Genomic DNA, 19455 nt, shown 5'->3' on the forward strand with positions numbered 1-19455 from the left:
GCCATCTCCCTGGGGCTGCTGGTGCTGCCCGCGGAGGAGAGAGGGGAGTTTAGCGTTAGGATTGCAGGGAGAAACTACGGCGCTGTAAATGAGAAATCATTAGAAAATATGTACTTAGACATTGACAGAAAATTAGCTTTGACAGTAAATTAGCTTTGACAGTGCCTGAGACAGCATATTTACAACCGCCAAAGTTACTATTTTAGCAGGTGTACAGATGTGCTGGTATGCTGAAAGAAATAGTCTGTATGTAGGTAAGGGTACTCTCTCTCAGTAGATGGTAACAGGGCATGTTAGTGGTATGTAAAAAAACCGTATCACAAAGGTGAGCTAGGAACAGAGAATAAAGAAGACTGGGACAGTCTGAGTAATCAAAGCAAAAAAAAAAACTATAGAGATGAACTGTCTCCCGAAGTGTGCTTATCGATGTTTGGAGGCCCGTGTGTTTGGAGGGTCAGAGTACAATGCCTGGATTCTGCAGCCTAAGGAGGGAAGTTGTTAGCATTTATTTCTGCCTGGCGTCACATCTTTTGAGACGCGGGTAGTTCATCAAGACTCAGAGTAATAGGAAGGCAGATTTGCTCTGCCTGTATGACAGATCAAACTATCACAAATAAAAAAATTCAAGTAAATAATTTCAAAACTTTTTCGGAGGAAATGGAAGGAAAACACTGCAACGTGGTGGCTAGCTGTGTATGAAGAGAGCTGGAGGAGCGAGCAGGCGGGCACACATGTGTGCACACATGCACCCAGGGGCACAGATAGGTGGAATTTGGAGGGCAAGACCCAGATCTGCCTTGAGGAACCTGGGGAAGCTGAACAAAGATACCATGGATGCATGCCATGAATCTTGTCTCTTGATGTTTATTTTTAATGCTAAGATTCAACCACATGCTGCTCTAAGAGGATTGTTCTGTCAATTTTAGTGCCAATCACAGTCTCCCAAATTAAATCCCAGGCACCGTTATGCTGCAGCTTAGCTCATCGTGAGCCGGGGAGCTGCGTGACTCTCTCCAAGGGCTGAGAACTTACACTGAAGATAAACAGAGCTGCAGCAAGCACTCCATCTGTCAGCAGAGGTTTCACCCAGCATACATCGTTTACAGGGTTAATGATCATCCAGGGAGGCAAAGATTACCATCATCTAAACCGTATCAGCCCGGCAGAGTGTTCCAAGTGATCGATTGCCCCAGACAAACTGTTTGCTTTGCTTAGGACTGCAGCTCACCAAAACATTGTCCAGCAAACACTACGCAACGATGGAGGCATTGCACAAATGCCTGATTTTCTCTATAGAGCATTTCAAATGCCTGTCCTCTGCAGACATGACACGTTCCTGTAGAGCATTAACATAATACAAATTATTTTATTAAACTCACAGCAAATTATTTACAGCTGTTAGCAAAGTAGTCCTATTGGCTTGGACAACCAGCTGGGAAAGATGAGTAACTTGTATCAGTTGCCCCACCTCTCCTTATTTATTTTTGAGAGAAGTAGGCAGCACTGCTTGTATTTCCACACTGTATTATTGAAACATACACGGGCTTGTTGCTTATGTTGAATATTTACTAAACCCCAAAGGTTTTTGGCCAAAAGCAGCACTACTTTGTTTTAGTCGCTAGAGTGAGCTGCTGCTCAACATTTGAATAAAGTGTGGGTAATTATTTGTGCTGCTCAGAAGAGGTGTGCTGTCATTTTGTCACACATAGGTAAAACCGAGATCCACACTGTCCCTAGGAATGATCTTTGTGATGCTGTGTCTGACTTTAATGCTCATGATCTGTTTCAGCAGGGCAGGGGACAGTTTTCAGGGAACAGAGAGAATTGTGTTTAAGATGTCATACTGAGCACCCCCACATTAGTCATCACTCAAAATGGGGAGTGGAAACCACCCTTCCCGGAGCACAGCAGACTGAGTACAGGGGTTATCCTATGGATACCATCCTATCCTACGGATACAATCCTTTCCCCTCTGGCCTGAACTTTTCCCTTGGGATGCAATGGCAGAACATCTATGTTGGCAACTGAAAATCCTGAGCATTAATACATAATTGTGGGGCTTCTTGTAACGAGTATTAGCAGGTAAAAATAAGAGGGCAGCGACTGCAACATCGTCACTGGCATGCCTGACAATCACAGAGCAGGGGTTGGTAACAGGGCAAAAAATCCTCCCCTACAAGTCCTTTACCATGGGACTTGATAGCAAAAAATACCGTGGGACCCAACTGGCTGAGGCTGGATCCCTCCCACAGTAAGGAACAGCCCCTCCTCTTTGCTGCATCAAGAGTTTCTACAGGTAGAGTCACGTACGACGGTCAGTCATTTCAGATTTGTGCATAGAAATCAAGTGCTTAAGCAAGGAGTTTGAGATATTTCTGCCGGTTACATCTAGCCTTACAAGAGGAGTCGTTTGTGACTCTGCCAATACAAAAACCACAGAGCAGGTATTGAAACCAGCTTGGATGCTAAAGTTAGATACAGATTTACAGCTCAGCTAAAGCTTATTACACTGCTATTGATTTCACTGGAATTGTACCTGTGGGTTACAAAGTCAGTCAGTCTTATTAATACATTAACATTTTTAACAAATAGTAAAATGGATCAAAACCTGGCTGACAGCCATTCAGTCTACCAGTAACGCAAGTGTTTCTTTTTGGCAATGAAATGCCACTGAGCAGCAGCTCAGCTGTGCTAAGCGTGGAGCCTGACGTTGCATTATCCCTGCGCTTTCCCGGCAGGGACTGATTCCTGTCTGTGAAACTTTCAGAGGCTGGCCAGGTTTTGATGATTAAGATGCTTTCAGATGCTGACCAGGGTAGCAAATAGTTTCCAGTTGATGTTCATCCTTGCTGATTTAATTCAATAAGGCGACCAGCAAATACAGCTAATGTTCCTATAATACAAACTAGCATAAATATGCCAAGGAGAAGATGATCAACCACCATCGCGACAAACTTCCATTCTTCTGCAGCCTGGGAAAGAAACAAAGGGGATGGTAAAATCTCTGCAGAGCCATGTTTGTTATGACCATTCTTGTAATTTACTGTCTTGAACAAGGGAAAGGCCCTTCCTTAACTTCCGCTATTGTTATGCAACAAATACTCATTTTCTATTCAAAAGCCAAAAGCTACCTAGAAATGCAAGTTTCAAGACTAAACTGTTTAGAAACCCTAGCAACTTGGTGAACAATTTCATTAGAGAAATGTTGAAAAAGCTTAATTTTTAGTCAAATGGTTGCTTTTGAAAGAGAGTTTAAAATGTTGAAACCAAAACACTTAGTTTGACCCAACTGACTTTTGTTTTTTCTATTGCTTTTTCATTCTCTTGAGATACCTAAGCAATTGTCATTAAATTATCTCCAGTTTCTGCTTTCCATGCCTAGAGTGCACTCTAAGGTCTGGGAAAACCTTTTCTGTAGCTCCCTTAGTCTTTTTTTCCAGTTGTGGGACACCGTGAACCACTTGCTCTGCAACCGCGTTTTCACTGGATGCTTTTGTGGGAACCCGGCACCGTAAGAGCGAGCAGAGCATGAGGCGCTGAGCGCAGCAGGGCCCAGGATTTGCACCCTGTAACTCTGCCTTACGGAGCGACACGTACTGGCCTAAGACACGCTCTACTTTTGCCTCAGTTGCCCCACAAGTTCAAGAGGCAGTTGTAAGTTATCCAGAGGACGCTGATAATCAATACTGTTTTGAGTTGGTGCGTAAGTGCACGCAATGAAGTGGCAGCCTTCAGAAGCCACAGCCTTCAGTTTATTTAGGGAACTTGACTTCTGAAACCCTCTGGAAGTGATATCAGTGGTGACCAGACGACACAAGCAGCTGGGCTCCACTTCCGAAGGGAGCACTTGCCAGTAACCTGAAGACCCTCCTTGTAAGCCGAGGAGGAAGTGAAGCCCCGAGGCGCTGAAGCCACGCCAGCCCTGCTGAAGGTAACGCTTTATCTGCGGAGAGGCACAGGAGTCACGGGGAACATAAGACTAGAGCCAGAGCCATTCCACATGCTCCAGGAATTTGGTCACAGGAACAAACACCATGGTGTAAATCCTGCCCATGGGAAGGCGGCGCCTTCTTTTCAAGAGCACGGCCAAATTATTGTCCCGGAGAACTCTCTCCCTGCCTTTGGGCTAGCCTGCAGCTCGACAGGAAGGGTCTAGGATCATTTAAAAGGTGAAGTACCAGGACTGAATTACCTGTGCAAAACCTGTGTGAGCATTGATAACTGACATAAAAGAGGGGGTTAATTGTGTTGAACATGCCAGGAGGAGGCAGAGCTAGGTTTTCCTGGGGAACGCTGCCATATGTGACTCTACAGGCATTTATCCTTCCTTTGGCTTGCAACGTGGAAAAAGTCAGTAATCAGAGTAGCTCATGACGTGCTTCACTTGCAGGGACTACTAGCATTCAGGCATAACCCAAAACCTTATTGAAATTGGAATTATCGTTTGTAAGTTACATTTAACAGTTCTCAGATGAAACTACTAGCCTTTTGGAGTTCGGCTTGCTTCCTGGCTTTTCAAAAGTGCCAGGAGCTTGCTTGCCGCAGGGGGAAGATGCTCGAGCGGGAGACAGGAAGAATGTGTTTTGGAACTTGTTTGCAGTTCTTGAAACTGCTTTGCTACTCACAGACACTCTCTATGGCTTCACATACCGCATTTAGAAAACCTTAGCACTGACACTTTTTTCTCTTTTTTTTTTTGGGGGGGAGGCCAAGATTCAATTGCCATCTGTGACAATTATCTGTTGCTCCTTGTTGACTGCATCAAGGGAAGAGAAGACTGTCCCCTGCTAAAGCCAAACCAGGGCTTCGAGTGTTTTTGTGAGGTAGGGATATTTTGCCAAAAAAATAAGATGTAGCAATTCGAAAGCAAGAAATGAATCATGCACAAAAACCGCCTTACATTACTGGCTTCTTGGTCCGATTTCATCGTTTCCGCAATGTATTTGATTCCCTCTATAGCATTTTTCACATCTGGATTTCTGGTAAGCGGGGAGTAGAAGTTGACAGGCACAGAACCTGGCTTCCCAGAAATTTCAGAAATATCAATATCTTCCGAAAAAATATTTTTGTCTTGTTTATCCCTGGACGGTCGTTTCATTGTAGAGAAAAACATGACGTTTGGGATTGTGTCAATAAAGATCTGCAAACAAAGAGGGAGAAGACGACAGTTGCTGGTCTGCGGGGCTGCATTACAGATGCAGCTGTGCACTGAACAAAGGCAAGCCTCTCCGGTCCCAAATCGCTTCCCGCGCTGGATCAGCTACAGATTCCCTCTCGGAGTATGTCACAGCCCGCGCCTCAGGCACACTAGGGCTTTTGTCAGCCTTATGTCCTGGGACAGATGGAGTCACCCGCAGGCCTGTGATGCGTTTTCTGGAAACCATTTCCCCCTGCCATATAGCCCACATCTACACATGCAGGGGGTGCGACGTCCCGGAGCAGACCCTCAGCTGGCGGGAGCTGACAGAGCTCTATCAATTTCATCTAATTTGGAACATATTGCTTACAAATCTGGCTTGAAGAACAGACTACAAAGCATCTCTTTTGGCTACTTACATTTGACTTTGCTATTACGAATGTTTGCTATACATATATATAGGGTTTACAATAATTTCCTTTGGAGTAACAGTGGCTTGCTGCCAGAGCAATTCTAAGCACATGCAGTGTTTGCCTGTTGAAATCTCCCTTCTGCAGGGACTGTTTGTGCTGCAGAGTGAATCTGATGTGAGCTGTAGCCTTAAAAATGTAATTAGAAATACGCAGAACAATCTCCTATTCATGTCATGATTTAATATGAACCCAGGCAGGCTTAAAGGCGGCAAGAATAACTGAATGGATCCTCTTTGGTACTGTCTCCCTGGCAAAGAACTGTAATGACAGACATCCAATTTTTTCTATACCTTGTGGTTACCATCTAGACTACTGCGCAAGGATCTCCTTGTTTCCCAAGGAGTGCAGAGCAACTGTGTTTACTGGAAAAGTACAGAGAAAAATCATGGCTTTTGTTAAACTTCTGCAAAATGGGATGCTGAACGCAGGTATCGCTAACGGCCTTTGTGCTCTGCACTCGCACGAGCTGGCGAACTTGGCCACTGGCAGGCAGCAGTGCCTTGCAGTCAGATAGAGGATTAGACCAGGAAATGTAATTTGAGTCCAGCTGGACATTTTCTTTTCCCCGTACCTTCAGCTGCCTGTGTTTTGCCTCATCTGTTCCCTGCAAGACTCTACCCCAGTGGACAATTTCGTTACTTAAAAGAGCGCTTTAGCAGTCTTGCTGACTTTATGCACAGCTAAGTAGTAAACACCGGCTCTTGTGCCTAGAGAGATTTAAGGTGATGCATTTACTTCCCCAATTCCTGTTGACTTTTATTAGAAGACCTGCCAATAAAATATGAAGTGCTCAGGAGAAACCAGGAAACATGCAAAGCCATGGAGCTCACCTTCCTGACCCAGTGCGGCATGGTGTGAGTGCTTGGGGAGCGGTGGTGGGTGTTGATGACAATGACCGTGATGATGATCGAAGCGATGACAAACACCATTGTGAACAACATGTATTTGCCTATCAGAGGCACTGCGCTGGAGGTGGAGGGAATCAGCTCCACGATGACCAGAAGGAACACAGTCAAAGACAGCAGGACAGAGATGCTGAGAGTCATTTTCTCACCTGCCATGCAAAAAAAACCCCAATCAAAACCAAAAGCCCCTTGCTGCTCCTATCATCCAGCACAGAGAGTATTTATTGGAGAAGACGGGATGTGGACGATGGTTATTCACACAAGTACACGTGTGTGCATCTGGAGGGCTGTCATCTCTCCCAGCATCCAAGGCAGTAACTAGGCTGGCCAAACCTGAGAGCTTAGCACAGCATCGGCTCCAGCATTGCGGTGGGAATCACCAGGTACGACTGGGCTGACGTATGGGCGATGAATATGGAAAGCTTACTTGCCGGGAGCACTTCACGGGCTGTGCATTTTGAATGATGAAGTATATGCGCCTGATTAACGCTTGCTCCACAGCCTCCTGGGGGATCGCTTGCCTTACGCTCTGGCAGGCTCGTGCTGGGCTGAGCGGGCAGACAAAAGTCACATCTGACACCAGAGGTCAGCTGCTATTTGAGATCTTCTAGCATGTAGGATGTCAAAACTGAACCACAAAATATGATTCACACATCTTTTTTTCTATCCAGTTTAACCTTCTATAAAGTTTTCCACTGGGAAAAAAAAAAAAAAATCAAGTATTTCGTAGAAGGGGCTTAATGAAATTAAGCAGTATGAAAAGCTGACAAAAGGTAAAATGAACGAAGCAGAGGAAGTAGTTGCAGGGAGCAAGAGCTGCTCAGCAGGGACAAAGGAGGCCAGAACGGGCCAGGATCGCTCTGTCACACGAGGTGACATGTGTGAACAGAGAACAAGCTCTCTGCTCTAACACGATAGAGAAGGGCCTTAGCCACCCTGCGTGCTCACTTACCGCGTGACGTACTAACGCACACCTACCTATGCCAAAACATAAAAATCAACTAGTTAAATCTTTGTTTTGCAGAAGTTAACTGGATAGTTAATCAGTGATTTCTGTGGGAAATCAGCCCAATTTATTTATATCAATAGTTTCAGCTCTCAGCACTTACCCTTTGTTTGCAGAATGTTTAGAGCCATCATTTTGAGCTGAAACACCCAATTTCAGTAAGTGCTGGCTGATGATTTCAAATACTGGGAATTTCTCAGAAACTTGTTAGAAGAGCAATTTCTATGCTAGTAGAATGAATAAGTTTACATACCTGAATCTGTGGGTAGGTAAAAAACTAACCCAGTTAAAAAGGAGAAGAGCAGGCAGGGAATGATGACGTTCACGATGAAGTAGAGAGGCAGGCGCTGCATGAGGAAGTGGTAGGTGATATCCAGGTAGGGGGTATCAGGGCAGCAAGCGTAGTAAACCCAGTGCTTCCAGCCGCGGTAGTCCTTCATCACCCACTCCCCACTCTCCATGAAGTTACTCAGATCTGGACGATCACTCTCCTGACAGCAAAAAAACCCAAAACAACTTCTTAATATTAGATGTTCTCAACAAAATCAAAACTTGGCAGTCGCTCAGGAACAGGATTCCTAATAACTCAGGCACTTCATGCACTTTTGTGAGCAAACCACTCTTGTCTACGTTATTTTGCCTTAGAATATCATCCTCTACACAGCGTTCAACTAAATATTTTACAGAAACAGACAGTGATAGTCAACTAAAGAGAAAGATTGATTAAATATTTACAGATAGGAGACATACCTGAGGGGACAGGGAAACAGTCCTTGGAAGTAGAAAGTCATGAGCAGAGAAAAAGCACACACCACCACCACCACCACCACCACCCTCCCCACAAAAAAAAGAAAAAAGAAACCAAACCAAAGCAGAACAGGCAGCACCCTAAGGAGTGGTGTGAAGCTGGCAGAGGACAGACAGGTAGGAGAATGTTAGGGCACAGGAATTACGTGTATGCAGAATTTTAGAAGCCAAACTAGGAAATTTTGTGCTAGATCTACAAATAAGGCTTTTATATTTTACAGGTAGTGCCCGCTTGTTTTTCAGTCAAAACAAGGTTGTATTCCATTTCACACCTGAGATTTCCCTAAAAACATATCCAGGTCTTCACTGCTTTTCCCAATTACAAACTCCTTGCTTACCGGGTTAATAACAACCACTGTACCATCATACGTCCAAGTTCCCAACTTCATACTGCAGTTCTGCTGGTCAAATGGGAAGTGCGTGACTATAATTTCACAGTAACTTTTAAAAATAGCTGGTGGTGTCCAGGTGATCAGACCTGTGTGCTCCAGGAGGACTTTGGTGTATTTAACAATGGCAAAATCACCGTCTGCGCTGCAAAAGGAAGAAGGGCATTAACAGCAATATGGGCACCATAGTTAACATAGTCACAAAAGGATTTCTCTGGTTGTAGGTCGACTGGTCCCCCCAGTGCCACTGCGCCTGCTCCTGCAGAAGCTTGCTCTGAGACATGCCACCCGTTGGCCGGGATGCGGTGGGACAGTAGCCCCACCATAGCGGTGCCACGGGGCAGAGCTACCCCCCACCCCCCGCCCTCCCCAGGCAGCTGGCACCCCTTACTTGTTGTAAAGGACAAGGTCTGGCCGCCAGATATCATCTGAGGGGATGCGGATTTTTTTCACGCCGCCGTAGTCGTCTGGATTCCACTTGAGGTTGACGTCTGTCCATTGCTAAAGAGTGAGGATTTCAGCCACTGAGAGCCTCTTCCAGCACTCCTGGGGGTAGTTTTGGTACTTCCTAGAAACATGCACCTCCCTTGCTTTGGGACATGCAGGTAAGTATAAAAACATATGCTAGTGGGACCCCCAGCTAATTATTTTACATTAAATTTTGGTTTAAGGAGCTTATTAAAAAAAAATAAAAGAAGATATAATATACCAGAAGTGTCCTGTTTGAAATACAATGCAAAATGCCTTGCTTAAGGCTTTAGCGCCTGGCACATTTTGTTCTTGAGACCCCAGAAAGAAGAAATACTCTGCTAGCTGACCCACCTGTCCAAGCTGCCCCTGAAAGTATAACAGAGTAGTTCATTTCTGGCTGCGTCCAATGTGTTTATTTGAGTTGGATGAAATGGTTAGCAATATTTAGAGTTACCTGTTTCAGGCGTACGTTGGTTGTCACAATCTGATTTACTTCATCCTTAAAGAAAAGGAAGAAAAGAAGGCAGTAGCGACAAACATCAGGATTAAAGGAGAAAAATTCTTTCCTTAGAAAAATGGCACCTTTTGGCACTATCGCATAAGCCAGCGGTTCAACATATACCACGCGTTCATACCGTACCACGCTAATAAGCTGAATGAGCTGCAGCCCGACGGTGACGACAACGGCGTCCCGATGGTCCTCCACTGGGCGCACCACCTTGTTGTAGTCCCTGAACAGGTCCTCGACGAGGCGAGTCTCGTGTTCGTAGCACAGGGCCAGCCCGGCTGCAGAACAGTGGGGGGGGCATCAGTGGGATGGGACGGGGGACAACTGCACCTCCGGACTGAGGTGGGCACCAAGGAAATACTGTCACCAGTAGTGGGTTAACGCAGGGTCCTCCACGTGACTCCTCATTTCAGGCGTGCATTACGTGCGTTGCAAATACCGTCAGCGGGGGTAACTGCCTGTCTGATCTGGAGGTCAGCTTAGGAGCGAGCGAGGCAACAACAGCCTCCAAACAGGAGATGAATGAAAACAAACGGCCACGATTGTGGACACCAGACCGAGCATTAGGAATCTCCTCCTGGCTCTCCCAACCTGCAAGCGTGCTTATGTGTGATACTTGCGGACAGTTAAGGGCAGAGAATACCCATAACCAGGAATTTCTAATGTCGTCTTCTCCACCTTCGATTCCACAGGCCCACCTGTAGCAGTAACTTTACAGGACAGGGCCGAGCACAACAGCCACCGAGATGAAAGCACCATCCAAACTCCTCGCACCTGAAGCCTAAGCAGAGCAAGAGCTCCTCTCCGCCATGGGAGCTGCTCAGGTTGCGCTCGCGGTGAGAGGGGAGGAAACCATTCACAGTGCGGTCTTGGTATTTTTTCCCCCTCCTCAGGGCAGGTCTCACCCTGTCCCCGGAGAGCTCTGCCCACAGGCTGCTCAGCCGGGCTCGGCGGCACTACGCGGAAGAGCCCTCATAAGAGCAGCACCGCGAGTCAAAACGGCAGGCAGCGGCTTTGTTTCATGCGTGGCATTGAACTCCCAAGGGTGAGGGCTCGGATCCCCATGCCACGGAAAAGCGGTTGAGCACCATTTCCAGGTAGCCGGCTGCAGAACGAGCAGGCGCGTCGCGTGCTCAGACTGTGCCTGCCTCGGTGTTACAGGGAAGTAAAGCAAACGGAAGGGGGGCTTGGGGATGTTTTTGTATGTACTCCCCTCTGAAAGGCAGCGAGAGGGAACGGAACAGCTGAGCATTTTTGGCAGACCCCGTCCTTGCCTTCCCTTCTCTCCGCTTGAATCCTGGGCCACTGAAGTCAACAAGAATTTTGCTGCTGACTCCAACCTAAGCCAGCATTTCCCCTCGTTTCCTAACTGTCTTTTCATCAGCTCCTTTTATATAGTTGAGCTGAGATGCCAAGGATTCTGTCTCGGCCTTGTCCTGCCATGAGATGATATTAAAATACTTGGATGGCATCGAGCAGAGCTGCCCGCCGCAGACAGGCGCTGCTTGCTTCCCCTGCCAGGGGGCTGGGCTGGGGCGGGCAGGAGTCATCTTTCAATTTTAAACTTATGATCATGGCATCACATCTAAGTCAAGCTCTTTGCTATGCTTTATTAACCCAATTAAAATCCTTCACATTGCTACCTTCTGGTGTGGCTTGGTAGGAATTTAGTATACTGCTTGAATTTGGTGAAAATTTTTTAGGATTGCAAAATTCTTATTCTTCTAAGGGATAGTTTAAAAAGAATTATCCTGGTACGACACATGCAGCTGCAAAAAAATTCTGCTTCCTTGTCAGTAGTCTCACAGCTTAATGAAATTACTTGTTATGAAATTGTACACGCCAAGCCATGCTGACTAGATCCTGTCACCCAGTTTGAAATCCATGTCACACTAGAGCAAAAGGGACCACGGCAAGAAAGATGACAAACAGAGAGGAAAACAATTAAACACAAACACTTCTCACTTCAGAACATCTGGTGGCCGAAATTAGAAATACCTGAGCGGTTACCAATGCACTCCAAGGCTCTCATTTGAGCGACCTGGTGCGTTCATAAAACCTTATCAGCAGGACCTGCTGTTCCCAGAACTGACGTATGCGCAAAGCCCTGGTCCTGCGCCCTCGGAAAGGAGCCGACCCCCGTCCAAGGAAATGGCTGGAACACCTTTACCTGCGGAGACGAGGAGGAGCACGCAACGGACCTGCATCATCCCGGCTCCCTCTTGCTGCAGTCATACAGAGCGGGGCACGCACAAAGCGCCTTTAAGGTCTCTTCAGAGGGGGGCTGCGCTGCCTCCTGCCAGGGTGCCGGCAAAATATAACCGCGGAGGTATTGGCTTACAGCACCTGCTCTGGGGAGTGACAGCTGAGGGCCACCGCGCCGCCGGCTTGGGAACGGGAGCACAATGTGTCTCACCGGTCAAGTATCCTCTGCAGTTACAGGGGTTATTTTTTTATACTGGCAATGCGATCTGTGGCTTAAACAAATAAGAATAAGAAAGGATTATCTGTAGAGCAACCGAATGCCTCAGTGAAATCTCAGAAACTGCCCGAGCTGGAGACAAAGGTGTGCGTCACCCTTTGTGACCAGACCGACTCGCCGGATTTGGGATTTAGTCATTCATTTCTGCTGCACCCTCACCAGCGTACAGACTGCGCCCTGGGATGAGGCTGCTCCCTTTGCTTCCCAGATGGATGAGAGGTCTTTGAAGAAGTGAACAAATATATTCAAGAGAGATCCATCTCCTTGAATCTACTGGGATTTTCAGAAGTTACTCAGTAGAGTCCCCCCTTGAAAGCTGTTTACTAACCTAAGGCACCTGAAGTAAGGGGGAAAACCCTCCCATAGATACCTATAGACTTACTGAACTGTGAAAGGCAAATGGTAGGAATATACGATTGGTTTCTGTAACAGGGCAGACCCAGTGGATTCCTGCAGGGCATGCTAGAGCTTGTTCATTATTGTCATAAATCACCTGGAAAAGGGGTGAAAAGTGAGGTGTTTAGTCATAATACACAGTTATTCAGACTTGCAAAGAAAGTGACCAACTGCGAAAACATATATATAAAGAGAGATGGATACACATATAGAGATATATTTATGATGACCTCCTCTGAGCTCACCAATATCACTCAGGAACAAAATCTTGAGATAGATAGTTCTGTGGAGTGCTCAGCAGTGTGAGAAAAGCAAGTCCATCGGTTCCTAGGAAAGGAGATGAAGCAAACAGGAAAGATGCCGTTATAAATCCATGGGGTCTGGAGTGCTCTTTGCAGTTCTGGTCCTCAGGTCTCAAAAGGAGGCTTGGAAAAGGCCCAGGGGAAAGCGACAAGGACGTCCACGGTACAAACTGGTCTCCGTACCTGGAATGGATAGATAGCATGAACCTTCAGCCTGTACGAGAAGCCAGAGAGAAAGGGCTTTGGTAGGGTCTGTAAAATCCCAAATGGTCTGGAGAAGGTGGATTTGGATCCACTCGCTGTCCCAGCGCAAAAAAGTAGAGATCATGGAGGGGAACTTAGGGCTGGCAGGCTTCAACGAGACCTTCCTTCACACAGTATGGCCGCAGTGGAACTCGGTGCCACAGGAGTGTCTGGTTGCCAGAAGTTTGTGTGTATTCAGAAAAAATAGTTTGATAGATTAATTTTACGCTATTAAATAAATAAAAAGCCCCAAGAAATCTGTCACAGAAGTCCCAAAGTCACAAGAGGCTGGGGTAGCGTCCTGGGGAAGTATTGCCTAATGCTTAAGCTGGTCTTGCACTTTTCCATAGGTACCTGCTGTTTAGAGACAGGACATTGGACTAGGTGACCTGCCACAACCGTTACACACTGCTCCGAACTTCCTTTTCCAGAAAATATACCCCACAAAAATATCTCTTTGCTTTGCCTCTGGGTGACACCAGACATACCTTCTATTTCTTATGGGTATCCTTTGCGCTGTCTGCCACTTGGTTTGATGTCCCATGCTGGATGCCTTTATTATTGGTTTGGGTTGTTGGTTTTTGGGTTTTTTTTTCTTTTTAAATCACTCTCCCTCACCCACCCCCCTCCACTAACTCAGCATTCGGCCTCTACACTTACATTTATCCTCCAGGAAAAACTCTCCATGCGCATAACTCTGGCCTTGCTCCTGGCCTGTGCGTGGCCAGCAGCTCCCATTGTCGCAGCTATCTTATTTCAAACAGGCAGCTGCTGCTTCCAACCTTCATCCCGGGCCGGGCAGCTGCCATGCCCAGCGGAGATACGATTGCACAGCGGCATTGCGGGAATGCTGACGGTGCCCCTCCGGACCCTCTCGGGGTCTCTCAAAGCATTCCTGCCCACCCAAGGCAGGGATGGCAGGTTCGCTCCGAAACAGATGGAGGAGAGCGTTACCACGCTCCCAGGCAAATTATAGCTCTTGGGTAATATAAGTTTCTGTCCCCTCAAAAGAATAGTTGTAGCTCCTTGGAATCGGCAGGATGCAGAACCTGTCGGAGCCCCAGAAAGCCTGCAGCCTCCCCGTGGGTTATTGTCTTGCAGCTGGGCTGACCTGAGAGCAGCCCCCAACCCGAGAGCGGGCTCCACCTCCCTGGCTGCAAGTCCCAGCTCACGCTGGAAGAGGCAGGAGCAGGTATTTGGAGAAGGCCTTTGGGGAGCAACAGCCTGGCTGCGAGCAACATTCACTGGCAGAGATACAAGACTATTTCCCTCCCCAAAAATCAAGGCAACCCGAGCTCCTGCGGTTAAATACGGAGGGAGAAGTGAATGCTGCTTGTTGTTAACGGAGGAATGTAACCAGTCATGACCTGGGTGAAAAAGCAAAGGGAGGGGACGAGCTATACTGAGTGCCTGAATTTGATCCGTCGCTAAGAAGGGGTAATTTATGTTTTTTCTAACCTTTGAGTTTTCAGAGGTGGTTTGTTTTTTTTTTTTTGACAACTGTTTTATTCCCACAGAGAAACCCCTTGTCACGTCTATCTCAACTCCAAGCTTTCTGGCTTGGTTTGTGAGCCCCCTCCTTGACCTCAGACAAGCCCACTTCCCACCGTGCCAACCTGGCAGACCAGGTCTCAGTCATACAGATTGGAAAGAAGCAGAACTTGCCACTACCTGGATTTAGGCCACCGCTCCTTTCATTCATGTCCCAGGACCCAACGCTGCCAGGGATTCTGCCCGCTCCAGCCTGAAGGAAGTCAGCCGTGGGCACATACTGCTTACTGCAGGTAAGTCTGTTCGGAAGGGTGAGATCATACAGTCACGTTACAAGTGAGCAGAATACCTAATGCTTTTGCCAGAGCGAGGAATGCAAGATTTTCCACCGAAGTCTTTGTCACAGAATTGCACGCATAAATGCAATGCCCAACGAGAAAGAGCAGATGCGGGAGGCTCCGAGTGCTGCAGGGACTGCAGAGCCTGCACAGGGGGAGCAGAAGCGAAGTTAATAAAAAGACTAGGTAAGAGGTAAACATTACATCAGGGAAATTAAGGGCGCAGAAGCTGAAAAATAACAGCGGTGGTTTTCCAAATGCAGTATATGCATTTTTTTTAATGCGTTTTGGTATCAGAAAAACGGCGTCGCTGGTGACAGTAGACGATGGCGGCACTGCCTCAGAGAAGGCAGATGGTTAGACAAGTCATTTGTGGCTTCGCCATGTGTTCTGTTAGCAGGCTGGCCCAGCTGTCGGCAGCACGGCCTGCGTTGGAGCCCCCTCGCCCAGCGCTGCCGACACCAGATGGCAACACACGGCCCCGCGGCCCCCGCGCCGCGGCCGAGCCTGCCCGCGCAACCGGCTCTAGCAAGGGCGAACCAGCGAGTCGGTGCTTTCAGGAAGAAATAAGGAATTCACGGCAGTCTTGAGACGCTAATGGGCTCTACTTGCCCTGGCTATTGCAGTGCCCGTAAGAACGTGGTAGACATTAACATACACATCAGTACGTAGCGACAGAGAGGATTTATAGGATTTAATTCCACAAATCGAGAAATTCCAAGTTGCGGGTTTCCATACCGAGACACCCCCAGCCATCCTGCAAATATATTTTATCCCCGCAGATGTTTGTAGCAAATTTGTTTTCAGCATATCTTTTCTTTGTTTTCTATTACACAGGCCAAAGGAATAAAAAAATACAAAAAAAACCCTTGCACAAAAGTGGTGATCTTAACTTCTGCAGTTACAGATCTCACATATTATAGCGTAGACATGGTGCACGTTTATCTAATCAGAAGGATGCTTCTGAAAAAAGCACCTGAGTCTGGAAAGAAAGATAAGAGCAAGGAAAAGGTCCACAGTCTAATAGAGAAACCACAACCACAAAATACACAGTTCTGCCAGCGGCACAAGCGCTACCCCCATGCAGGTGAGGGGGAACACTGCTGCCCTTCAAACAGGCATCAGCCCTCAGGGTCAGGCTGCTCAGACCCTCGGGACGACACTGGCAACGGAGACCCGTTGACGCAGCGTGGGGCAGGGGTGAGGGTGGAGACCAGCAGTAACTGAACACGCAGCCGGGCGAGCCGACAGGCACGAGCTGACCAGCCACAAAGTGCCCGAGGAGTCGGTAAGAAGGTTGCAGCTTCACATTGCCTTTCTGTGATGGAAACTCCTGGAGCTGAATAAAGCAGCGGTAAATTCAACTCCAGCTATCAACCCTGACAAGGTTGCTTCTAGGGCTTCCATCGGAGCACCAGGGCTTATCTCTGGGGCCAGGGTGAGTCGTGCTGGAGAGCCAAACAAGACCACGAAAGAGGACCAGTCCATGAGATGTGAGGTTTGCTCTGCCCTGCTCCTGCAGCACCCTGGCAGCACAGCAGCTTGCATGAGCCGTGCCAGGGTGGCGAGGACAGCAAGGGAACAGCTTTGCCATCCATCCCCTCGTGAAGACTTTGCTGCACAGCAGAGCTCCGCAGATACTCTCCTTCTGTGGTCAGGAAAATCTCAGTCGTACTTGGATGCAGTTAGATGACACCTGTATTTATTAAAATCTCTGCCCTTTCCCAGCAGCACAAGTCACCAGCTGGAGAACGCACTCAGCCTGGTACAGACCACCACTACTCCCTGCTCTGAACTTCGTCTGCAACCACCAGGCGTGAGTTTTCTCTCTGCAGATGCAGCAAAACTCCCCAAAGCACGCAAGTCTGGCAGCCGATAAGAAAACCGGGCAGAGAGGGTGGCCTGGGTGTCAAAGCTGGGATCCAGGCGGGCACTGCCAGCTCTGCCACGTCCTGGCAGTGCAGACATCCAAGGCCATGTTTAAGCAAGCGATGGGCACCTGACTGCTCTCCTGGAAGTGGCTGCCTCTGAGGGCGGCATTAAGTCATCACATTATATTTTGGGTACACATCCTCATGCTGATTTGCTTTTGTAAGTATATAGTTGAGTTACTGCCAGTGCAGAAAGTAGAGCCTGTCTGACTTCTGGAAACGCATGTATGCCATATCATATATCATATATCATATCCCTACCCCGTTTCATACAGTGGCTTTCATGAGTGGGACCACAGACGGCATTTAACCTGACATATATCTCTGGATGCTCACATGTACATGTTTAAATATACATACCTGTGATGATTCTCTATTGGAGTAACTGCAGTGCAGACCGTTCAAGTTTCGCTTTACATAAAAGCAAGCTGCTAGTTCAGCTCCTATGAGGTCTGACACATTTTGGCCAGTATTTTGTAGTTCAGAGTTTTCCTGAAGACATTTTGAGGGGAACTCTGCTACACGGCCAGTGGAAGGAAGAACTGGCAATGTGGGAAGAATGTTTTAATGCTTAAAAGCTGCTGCACTGGTTTGCTGTTTCTCTTATCCAGTTCATAGGGGAAAAAAAAAAAGAAAAAGATAAAAATCACATTTTAGCCCATAACTGAGACAGGCTCTTCTCTGATTGCTGCCCCATAAGGATGTAATTGACTACAACCCTTTTACAATGTCATCGCTCCCAAATACAAAAGCAATTAACTCCTGGAACATGGAGCACCCCACGGCACATTCCCCACATAGCCCCGGCTACGGGATGAGAGCACAAACATCCATCTGGATGTCATCTGCTTCCCGCGGAGCGCCCGCGTCGCGGTGAGAGGTGGGTGTGCTAACCCATCCCACATCACACCTGCGCTAAGCGCAACTGGGATAAACTTTTGCGACCCTGAGAACGCCTCCGTAACCCTGCGAGAGCCCCGGGATATCTAGCAGATCTCTCATTGCTAGTATTAGCTGGATAAGCACATAGAAACAGGTTTATTTTATTTTTAATTCTGCAACTAGGCTGAGCGGATGAGCGCCCTCTCCCTTTGCGTGCAGCGCTTCCCCTCCCTAAGCCCTCGCTGAGCCCAGAAAACACCTAACGGAGATGTCTGCAAAGCATCCCTCTCACCTCGAGCTGCGGTGGTTGCCTTTAAAAAGTCAGCATTTACCTCTCTGTGCTGCTATCTGAGCCAGCGCGGCGTTTTAAAGCAGGAACCGCCATCCTCTACCCGTGCTGCCCATTAGCTCCCAGGGACGGATTTCTGCTCCCGCACATGACACACTTGGATTTGTTGACGTGTGCTCTACCCGGGACTGACCTCATGCCAAAATACACGCTTTTATTGCTTATGTTGGGAGCTTTGCCAACACATGCACAGCATTTTGTTGGTAATTAATGGAAAATACTGAATTTTGTGGTTCCTGGTGCATAGCTCTCACCCATCACGCAAAGTTTATTTTGCCTCCTTAGCAGGCTGCAAGATCTTTGCCACGTTTATCTTCTGTGTCGGACAACAGGGAGCTTACGAGCTCATGTTTGTAACTGATAAAACAGAAAAACAAAAACATACCCCCAACTCAAGAAACCCTTTCAAAGTGATAACTGAAGTATTAAAAAAGCCACTTTTGGAGCGTGCTTTGCAGCGCGTGGCAGCTCCGGGTTCCCGCGGGAGGGGTGGGGGCTCGCAGCGGCGAGTACGTTTGGGTGGGACTGAAGGGCAGGCAGAAGCTGGGAGGTGGCTCCCACTCCTCTGACAGCCCACGCTAACTCCGTACTCGGGATTGCACATGAAGCCGAATTCCAGATCTCCCTGCTCGCCAATATTTGGGATTTGGCAGGAGTTCAAAACACCACACTCGACAGCTGGGGGAATGAGTATCTCGGTAACCGCACGACGCAGCAAGGGGAGCAACGTCAGGGCCACGGGAGCAGTGCAGGAGCAAAAGCAGGACCAGAAACGGCCGCAGAAGAGAAGCTGGCATTGAAGCCAAGAGTTCCAGCTTAACATAGTCTATTTTTTCAGATTAGCCAAATTGTGAAATTCATCCTCCTAGCAGATGAAGGCCACATCCACGCCTACTTGTCGCGCAGCCCTTGAGTTTGTGTTTTGTTTTCAAGCAGTCTGTGTTCACATATAAACGCGTAGGGCACGCTGAAGTGCGGCATGGCGAGTGGCTTCTGTGTCCAGGTGAGCCGTGTCTTTCTGTACCAGCCAATCCATACCGCCTTCACTCAGAAACAGGAGTAAACGCCACATAACCACTTTTCTTGGCCGGTTTTCCTGGCTGCTTTTTGGCAGGTAGTTCTGAAAGCTTTGTGATATCTTTCCTTTCTTCTCTTTCTGTGCACGCTGCACTCGCGGGTGATGCACTGGGAGGGGTGTTGGAAGGGATGCTGCGTGACGGCTGGCTCTCCAGGAGGGTTACGCAAGCAGCGAGAGCCTCGTTTCTCTGACTGCCGCCAGTGTACTCACGTGCCAGTGTAATCAGGAAAAAAGAAAAAAACCCCAAACCACCAAACTAACAAACCA

General features: G+C 47.8%; 1 protein-coding gene across 2 annotated transcripts; it reads right to left on the reverse strand.

The window, feature by feature from the left end:
• Positions 1 to 1449: 1449 nt before the first annotated feature.
• Positions 1450 to 18189, reverse strand: CHRNA1 (cholinergic receptor nicotinic alpha 1 subunit). Of its 2 annotated transcripts, XM_054829769.1 has the most exons (10): positions 18094 to 18189; positions 14791 to 14909; positions 9829 to 9974; positions 9643 to 9687; positions 9109 to 9218; positions 8667 to 8862; positions 7775 to 8012; positions 6441 to 6664; positions 4901 to 5140; positions 1859 to 2972 (listed from the first exon to the last, which is right to left on the reverse strand). In XM_054829769.1, the coding sequence occupies exons 1-10, from the start codon at positions 18144 to 18146 to the stop codon at positions 2841 to 2843; spliced, it is 1503 nt and encodes a 500-aa protein (XP_054685744.1). In that variant the 5' UTR covers positions 18147 to 18189; the 3' UTR covers positions 1859 to 2840. The 2 variants fall into 2 exon arrangements, with proteins under 2 accessions (XP_054685745.1, XP_054685744.1); XM_054829770.1 differs by lacking the exons at positions 14791 to 14909; positions 18094 to 18189 and adding an exon at positions 11867 to 11963 and having other exon boundaries at positions 1450 to 2972.
• Between the last annotated feature and the right edge of the window lie 1266 nt (positions 18190 to 19455).

This window comes from Grus americana, chromosome 6, assembly GCF_028858705.1.
Source record: "Grus americana isolate bGruAme1 chromosome 6, bGruAme1.mat, whole genome shotgun sequence".
Taxonomy (NCBI): Eukaryota; Metazoa; Chordata; class Aves; order Gruiformes; family Gruidae; genus Grus; species Grus americana.

Bases quoted from the DNA above. Each gene is read 5' to 3' on its own strand.
- CHRNA1 (XM_054829769.1), bottom strand. From the start codon at position 18,146: ATGGCGGTTCCTGCTTTAAAACGCCGCGCTGGCTCAGATAGCAGCACA. The intron at 9,688-9,828 runs GTACGGTATGAA...CTTTTCTTTAAG, and splicing joins TCATTCAGCTTATTAGCGTG to GATGAAGTAAATCAGATTGT. The intron at 9,219-9,642 runs GTAACTCTAAAT...CTCACTCTTTAG, and splicing joins CCAACGTACGCCTGAAACAG to CAATGGACAGACGTCAACCT.